Genomic DNA, 9602 nt, shown 5'->3' on the forward strand with positions numbered 1-9602 from the left:
ATTAATAAATGCAATAAATGATTGTAACGGTCAGAACAAGGCAATCAATTACGAGATTGACTCAACAGGCACGAGATTGACTCAACAGGAACGAGATTAATTCATCAATTATGGAATTAACTCATCAGTTACGGACTTCCAGCATTTACATAGCTGTTACAAGTCTTCCAAAAGTAATGGATGGATTGAGTAAATGCTCATAATGGACCCTTGATTCAAGGAGACTAGTTACTTAGATTTAGCTCTATAAATAGACATACTTTTACCACCATCAGGAAAATCTAATTTTCTTCTCTACAATTCTATACATTGTAATTCACAGCATCTTGCTCCCAAGTTAGCCATAGTTCGGCCCTTCATGCTCTGTTCGGCTCATTATCCTATCAAGGATCATTCAATAAGAATTCTTTCTTCTCTGCTTTATTTTTATTATATTATCTGTCATTGAATTTATTTTCCACTTCTCTGTCACGTTGTATTAACGAAATTTTATATCTTTCGGATTGAATCGGTTGCTTGTGGCCCGTCATATAAAATTATTGCTTTGACCTTGAAAACTATTTTTTAGGTTAAACAGTTTGGTTCCGTTACCGGGAACTCAAGCAAATTTGCTATTCATCCAAATATAGTAACAATTATTGTTAATATTCGCTTATTTTCAGCTTAAACCTTCATCATGGCCGAAATTTACCAATCAACACAGTTGAGGACAACCAAGTTGAAGATGGCGTACCATGAAAAATAAAAAGGGAAGAATAGCCATGATAATGATATGTAAGTAACAAGCAGAGAAAAATAGAAAATGTACATCGATATATTGGTACCGCAACTATGTGTACCAGAACTGATTATAACGGATTTGTATGAAACAGTTCCGGAACAGGAGGTTCAAATACACCAGGTTTCGAAAACCAAACCGAGGTGATTCCGGATATGATTGAAGGAGTCAGAAGAATAATGCCGGATCTTCCCGGAATTGAGGAGTAAAATTTACATTCGATATAATACAAAGCTTCGAATAGAGGAAGACACGTTCATTCAATTGAAAGTCAAAAATAGGTCTGGAGATCAAGTGGATGTGATTCTTGGGTGATTCGAATCTAAATGCAAAAATCTAAAAAACAGGTCCGAGCGAAGAGATACGAGATTTTCTTCATGGGCTGGAAAAGATCTGGCTCTACCCGAATAGGTAAGGAATTACCTTGCTAAATTGTAAAATTTCATAGGAGAAGAATGAAGATTAGGAGGAACATGGGTAAAACAGCCACAAGATTGCTTACAAAGATACCACACCTAACAACTGAAAAAGAAGAGATAGTTGCGGGATGGAATAGACCACGAGAAAGGAAGGTTCATTAATAACCTTGGACAATTATACAAATATTTTTGAAAGCAATCATTGAACCGAAGGCATCAGAAGCCACGAGGTCAAATGCCGAAGAACTAGAAAATATCATTGACTTCCCAAATAGGAAGGTTTAAGTTGGTCGAGACTCGATACCGAATATAAAGGTAAGTTGATTAAACTTTTACATGTTAACAAAAATTGCTTTGCTTGCCTCCATGCTAACATAACAGGTGTACCACCGGAGGTAAAGGCTTATATGCTCAATATTGACCCGCGGTATAATCCGGTCAAGCAAAAGAAAAAACTAGAGTCAAATAATAAAAAATAAAGTTATAGAACTTTGAAAAATCGGTTTAGTCCGAAAAGTCGAATCATTCAAACATGATATCTAACAACAACGCATCATTACCTTCAAAATTCCGAGGAGAAAGATGATTGTCGGTATACCAAATTATCTCGGATGTCTCGGTAAATGCAATTTTAATTCAAGAAGATAAAAGTACACATTCTCCTATCTATTATAAAAAGCTCTTAGATACAGAAACTACATATCTACATTTTAATAAGTTGGCATTAATTGTAGTTGCCCTAAATCTAAGGCTTTATTTCAATGTCATTCAATTCCCATAGTCACTATATTTTAATTACGCAATATTTTGCATAAACATGAACTATCAGGAAGGCTAGCTAAATGAGTAGTCGAACTAAGTGAATATTATATTGTTTATCAGCCACGTACGACTATAAAATCACAAATTTAGCAGATTTCATGATTAATTTTAGCTCGAACATATTACCCGAGCATGTTATTTCTGGGATAATTCTCGGGATCTGGACCTTCTACACAATTAGGTCCACAAGTACTAAACTTCCCAAGTTAGGTGCAATGCTTAATGCCTATCAGGGAAAGTAGTTAGATAATTCATAAAAATTATTTTATTACTAACAACAAAGCCGAGTATGAAGCATATGATACAGGGCTTAAATTAGCTCGGGGACTCAGAGCAAAAATATTGATTTAACGATTGATCAAATCCAAGAAAACTATGCAGCCCAAGAAAATCGAGCCAGATATGTTAGTCTCAGATCTACTGCTGATATCACTGACTTAGAAAGCAACTCCGGGCACTTATTGAGAAATATCGTTTCTGGATCAAACAGTCTCGGGATCGAGCCATCTCTTATTTAAGCGATTCCTGATCTGTCATCAATTAGAATGAAAATGAGGTAAGCCTGACTAATTTAATTTGGAATTGGCATAATAAATTCATTTATTACTTGCAGAATGGGACTTTACCCAAAGATAAGCATGCTCTCGATAACTCTGAGTGCGTCTCATCCCGTACTACATGTCTTGTTGGAGGAGAATTATATTTAGGAATATTCAAGGCTCCAAAATCTAAAATGCCACATGGACCAAACAAACAAAATATATGATGCGAGAAATTTATAAAGAAAGCAGTGAAAATTACTCCGGTAATAAGGCTTCAAATCAAAAACTCATCAAAGTTAGTATGAATAGCTCAAATCAAGATATGGCATGATCCTCGACAACATTTTGGAACCTCCGTAGTTCCCGGCCAGAGTACAAAATATTTGATAAAAAGAGCTTCAGTACCGTCCCTATGTTGGAACTGGACCATTTGAAAGTCCAACAATATCAAAACTAACTATCCTACTGGGGAGTATTAGACCGCGAACTGTCAAATTATGATTCCAGTGTTTGAGTTCTCATACCTCAAAACTCAAACACTAGGGAGATTACTCATACTTCAAGATTAGTCAATTTGACCTGACATTATTTACCAGCTCAACTCAGTTAGTTGTATTACTCATATCAAGCATAAACACATCAAATAGTGTTGAATGAGTTCTTCAAAAATACATATACTACACGTACACAAAAAGGATCAAGAACTCCATGTTAGAGTCAAGAATCCCATGATAAAAAATGAGAGTGTTACATCTAAGTCAAGATAAATGTATGCAAATAAGCCACCAGAATAAAGTTCACTTTGAACAAACACGCGATTTATATTCGGTCCAACAACGACCATTCAAGCTAAATATCTATGCCTTTCTTAATGGCTAATTGTATTATGGCTCGGATCGATTATCCCGTAAATCTCAAATATTATTTCGGACATGTGTTCCTCTCTATTTGGAAGTATGTTCATATACTCTAATTTAGATTCAAAATCCAATCAGATTAAATGTCTTTTCAGGACAAATCTACTAAGATATATATTTATTTGGGATCAATACTCCCTCAAACTCAATGTCTTACCGGGGTCAATACTCCATTAATTGTAATGGGGTCAATACTCTTATAAATCCTACCGGGATTAATATTCCCTCAAACTAAAAGTCTACTCGGATCAATCGATCCTATTTTATGCCTGAATAAAAAGGAGACGTCCTCTTCATAACGTTTAAAGTATATAAAAGAGCCCTCTTTCATATAAAAGTTAGACACCCAAAGGTGCAACATTAAGACATCACACATGTAACGATGCATCCAAATATATATTTTAAGTCTAAAAGACTAAGTATGAGCACTCAAATAATTTTTTAAAGTGCCAAGAAAAATTAGTACTCGGATAAATTCTCTAAAATACAAAATGATGATATTAGACCCGAAAGACACGAGGAACACTGTATTAATCTAGGTCTAGGTTACAACCCTTTTGGTAAAAAAAAGGGTTAAGCAGTCATCATCTAAATATATACCTCAGAGTCCCGTATGTTTTTCCTTTTCAGGAAATGGACCACGTGGAAGGAATAATCAAATGCTCGAGACTTCATACTTCAAAGCTCTAACACTTGGGGACTATATATATGGAAGGCAAAGAAGACTAGAAAAATCAAAATACAAGTCAAGCCTAAGGTCTACCCAACAAATCAAAAGTTAAGAGCAAAGTCACGAGCCAAAAACATAAGCATGACTCGAAAACCTTTGAAAACATATTCGTAATATAAACGAATGTTTCAAAAAAGGTTAAAGGCAGAATATTAGTTATGAGTAAAAATGCACTTCTTTGTACTTACTCAAAAACTGTTGTAACTGAAAATAGTTACGGATGAAAAAGTATTACCCTTGTATTCATTTGAAAACTGTTATCAATAAAAATAGTCATGGGTAAAAATTCATACCCTTATATTTAAAACTGTTGTAAACAAAAATAGTTTTCTCCTTGTACTAATTAAAAAAACTGTTGCAAAAGAAAAACAGTTATGAGTGCAAGCTTATATTGAATCTGTTAAAAGAAAAAACAGTTGCAAAGTGAGTTATAGACGATACACAAACACATGTGAAATGTTATGAAAGTTAAATATAAAAACTTTCTTCAAAACATTGTTAAAGAAAAATATGTGAAAATTCCTATCTCTCTTTTGTATATTTACACCATTATGAAGTTGAGACGTCTTCTTCATTAAGTGTCGTTCATAAAAGGGCCCTCTTTTATAATTCGTGCTTATTCAGAAAAAGTCACGGAGCATTGAAGCATTTTTAATGCAAAGTTAAAGGGTGAAACAAAAACTCAAATATTAAAATAAGTAAAAAATAAAGCCGAAATATATATATATATATCAAACTTTGCAAACATAAGGTAATGATTTGTCTTCAAACCCCGAAACAAGACAGGGGTAAACCAACCAATTATTGACGAAAGGAACATAAGCGGTGGAGTTATCATCTGAATATCTAAGTTCTGCACTCTCTTTTCCTTCGTCCGGTTTTGGTCCCTATTGGATTTTTCTGACAAGGTTTTTAATGATGCAACAACAAGGATGAAAAGGATAAAATCTTCCACTTTCCGGTCACATCATAGTGAGTAACCGGAAAGTGGGGGGACTATCTGTATTAGTGAAAATTAGACTCGTCATGTGGGTCTATTAAATGACGACACGTGTTAGTAGAGTTTGAAGAAAATTGAAGAATGACATGTAAAGATGATATTGAAACACCCCCAGGACCGAACATACTCATACCGTACCTGTTAGCCCCGAAACTGATCATCATGAAATAGCTCAGATCAGGCGCGGGAGAATATCTCATAATTACAAATGAGGAAGGAATAAATTAATCCCGAATTATATGGAATTTACCATCATTACACCATCAGTTACAAATCAATTATTAATAAATGCAATAAATGATTGTAACGGTCAGAACAAGACAATCAATTACGAGATTGACTCAACAGGCACGAGATTGACTCAACAGGCACGAGATTAATTCATCAGTTATGGAATTAACTCATCAGTTACGGACTTCCAGCGTTTACATAGCTGTTACAAGTCTTCCAAAAGTAATGGATGGATTGAGTAAATGCTCATAATGGACCCTTAATTCAAGGAGACTAGTTACTTAGATTTAGCTCTATAAATAGACATACTTTTACCACCATCAGGAAAATCTAATTTTCTTTTCTACAATTCTATACATTGTAATTCATAGCATCTTGCTCCCAAGTTAGCCATAGTTCGGCCCTTCATGCTCTGTTCGGCTCATTATCCTATCAAGGATCATTCAATAAGAATTCTTTCTTCTCTGCTTTATTTTTATTATATTATCTGTCATTGAATTTATTTCTCACTTCTCTATCACGTTGTATTAACGAAATTTTATATCTTTCGGATTGAATCGGTTGCTTGTGGCCCGTCATATAAAATTATTGTTTTGACCTTGAAACCCATTTTTTTAGGTTAAACAGTGCTGGTGTATAAACTCCTTGTATTAATGTATTTGCGCATAGATTTGACGCTACATGGATAGAGAACTGCGTTATAATATTGAAAACATAATGTGGTTTCAAAGTAGGGACAGTTACAATTTGAATAAAATAATAATCTTATAAAGACTTTTATGTTTTATTTACCAATATTCTGTACTCCACTATTATGTTTTATATCAATCTCCGATAAAAAAAAAGATCATATAGTTAAAAGAATATTTGTAATGAGTCGTAAAATTGATCTACTAGTAATTTGATCTTAACAAGATAGTAACCAAATTGACAAATATATAAATTAAAAAAGTAGAGTGGTTGGAAGATTAATGATCAAAAGGATGTTAGGACACAAAAGAAAAAAAAAACTCCAGCTAAGAGAGCGTTGCTTCATTTAATCCTCTCATCTGCCCTCCATTAATTATTTCCCTTTCGCTCTACTCTTTAAATCTCCACAATCTTCCCCTTCTTCTCTTAGCTCCATCACCAATAATATTCATCTTCACTTGTTTTGTTTCCAAAATCTCCTAGTTAAAGACAAAATGGCAGAAGTAGTCCCAAGTTTCTCTAATTCAGTGAAGCTCAAATATGTCAAACTTGGTTATCAATACCTTGTTAATCATATTCTAACATTTTTGCTTGTGCCTATTATGGTTGGTGTTACTATAGAGGTATTAAGACTTGGCCCTGAAGAATTGCTAAGCATATGGAATTCACTCCACTTTGATCTTCTTCAAATCCTTTGCTCTTCTTTTCCCATCATCTTCATAGCCACTGTTTACTTCATGTCCAAACCTCGATCAATTTACCTTGTAGATTATTCATGTTACAAAGCTCCGGTTACCTGCCGAGTCCCATTTTCAACTTTCATGGAACACTCTAGGCTCATTTTGAAGGATAATCCCAAGAGTGTCGAGTTCCAAATGCGTATTCTTGAAAGGTATTATTAGATAGTTTGTAATACAGCCTCTCTTGTTCCGGTTTTTTTTTTTTTACTGCTATAGTGAAGTGTTGTTATAGCAAATATATATTATAACATACTATAAAAATCGGTTCCGAGAAAAAATTGACTTTTATAGGGAATAACGGTTATATAGGGATACTGTTATAGAGATGTCTGACTATATGAAGTGAGATTATATATCCAGCAAAAATTAGCTTGAAGACTTTATATATTATAAACGATACTTTAAATCAAGGGTCACGAGTTCAAGCCATGGAAGCAGCCACTAATACTTGTATTAGGGTAGGCTGTCTAAATCACACGCGTTGGAACGGCCCTTCCCGGACCCTACATAAATGTAGGATGCTTTGTGCACCTGGAAAAAAAAACGATATTTTAAATCTTATTTGAAACTTGAATTTAAATATACATATAAATTTAGGTTTTACGTTTGAGAAAACATGTCTGTTCATGAAATAACACTTCTTTTCTGGTTAGTTTTCTTTCAACTCTACAAGTCCATGCCTTTCTTTGAAAAGAGGTTAAGTCTATTGTTGGGTGTGCGAACAAAGCGCCACATTGATAATCGAAAAAATTGTGAGCCTACATATAGGTGTAGGGATCTCTTAATGGTGTGAGGCATTTTGGAAAAAATTGTGCGGGCTTGGCCCAAAGCGAATAATATCACACAATGTTAAGAGTATCTTTGAGCCGTTTTAGCCCAACATCTATTTTGTTGTATCATGACTTTATTGTATCCTGGTTTGTCTTTATTTTCCCGATAGACAATATCTCTTTAAAGTTATTCTCACGTCTCAAAGCCTTTCTTCTTACTTTGTAAATTTTCCATTCTTTTTTTCTAACAGGTCTGGCCTTGGAGAAGAAACGTGCTTGCCTCCTGCTATTCATTATATCCCTCCAACACCAACTATGGAAGCTGCTAGAGGTGAAGCAGAAGTGGTCATATTCTCAGCAATTGATGACCTAATGAAGAAAACAGGACTCAAGCCAAAGGATATTGACATTCTTATTGTCAACTGCAGCTTGTTTTCTCCAACTCCATCTTTATCAGCTATGGTAGTGAACAAATACAAGTTGAGAAGTAACATAAAAAGTTACAATCTTTCTGGTATGGGATGTAGTGCTGGTTTAATATCAATTGATTTAGCTAGGGATCTTCTTCAAGTCCATCCAAATTCAAATGCTTTAGTTGTAAGCACTGAGATTATCACACCTAATTATTACAAAGGTTCAGAGAGAGCAATGCTTCTACCAAATTGTTTGTTCCGTATGGGTGGTGCAGCCATACTCTTGTCCAACAAAAGGCGCGATAGATACAGAGCAAAGTACAGATTAATGCACGTGGTCCGAACACATAAGGGTGCAGATGATAAGGCATTTAAATGTGTATTTGAACAAGAAGATCCACAAGGGAAAGTTGGTATTAATTTATCAAAAGACCTTATGGTTATAGCAGGAGAAGCTTTAAAATCCAACATTACTACAATTGGTCCTTTAGTTCTTCCAGCATCAGAGCAACTCCTTTTTCTCCTCACACTTATTAGTCGGAAATTTTTTAATCCCAAGTTGAAACCTTATATTCCGGATTTTAAACAAGCGTTTGAACATTTTTGTATTCATGCGGGTGGTCGGGCTGTTATTGATGAACTTCAAAAGAACCTACAATTGTCTGCTGAACATGTTGAGGCATCAAGAATGACATTGCATAGATTTGGTAACACTTCATCTTCTTCACTATGGTATGAGATGAGTTATATTGAGGCTAAAGGTAGGATGAAGAAAGGTGACAGGATTTGGCAGATTGCATTTGGGAGTGGATTTAAGTGTAACAGTGCTGTTTGGAAGTGTAACAAGACAATCAAGAATCTAAGTGATGGACCATGGCAAGATTGCATTGATAGGTATCCAGTCCACATTCCAGAGATTGTCAAGCTCTAAAAACAAAACCTATATATATTATTCAAAGAAAATATATCAGGATCTTCATAGACCTTGGTCTCTGTTAGTAGTTTCCATACAATAAATATGCTATATATGGTGGTTTTCTCTTTCTTCTTCTTCATCTTCTTCTTTTTTATTTTTTCATCGTAACATGTTAATTGAAAGAGAAATGTTCGGACAAAATAACATCAATATAATTCAGTTTATTTACAAAAAAAAAAAACATCAATACAGTTAGTTTAGGGTGTTATTAGGGTTTTCTACTACTATATGTCTCTAAAGGTTGTAGTTTTTATTATTATTCCTAAGGTACTATTCTCTCTCATAATTTTTTATTTGTGTTTAAGGTTTTTGCATATCAATTAAGAAAATCATTTAAAATAATTAATCATAAGGGTATTTGATTAAACTGTCCTTATTTTTATTCCTAAAATGGGTAATTAAAGTTAAATGCCTTTGCAGCGGTAAGCGTAAAATGGGGAAAAGGTAACTTGTTGGGTTTTGGCACACCGACTGTAACTTTCTTCCGGAAGTAGCTTAAATCAATCGTTCAAAGTAAATGCCTGCGTTGAGCCTGCCAAATAGTTGGAAAGGTGAAATTCTGAAAACGTACAAA

General features: G+C 34.3%; 1 protein-coding gene across 1 annotated transcript; it reads left to right on the top strand.

Moving 5' to 3' along the window:
- Positions 1-6409: 6409 nt before the first annotated feature.
- LOC107763740 (3-ketoacyl-CoA synthase 6) lies at positions 6410-9097 on the top strand. Its single transcript, XM_016582231.2, has 2 exons — positions 6410-7021; positions 7891-9097. Exons 1-2 carry the CDS (start codon positions 6624-6626, stop codon positions 8981-8983), a joined length of 1491 nt encoding a protein of 496 aa, XP_016437717.2. The 5' UTR covers positions 6410-6623; the 3' UTR covers positions 8984-9097.
- Positions 9098-9602: the final 505 nt, after the last annotated feature.

The sequence above is a fragment of the Nicotiana tabacum genome, chromosome 3, assembly GCF_000715075.1.
Source record: "Nicotiana tabacum cultivar K326 chromosome 3, ASM71507v2, whole genome shotgun sequence".
Classification (NCBI taxonomy): domain Eukaryota; kingdom Viridiplantae; phylum Streptophyta; class Magnoliopsida; order Solanales; family Solanaceae; genus Nicotiana; species Nicotiana tabacum.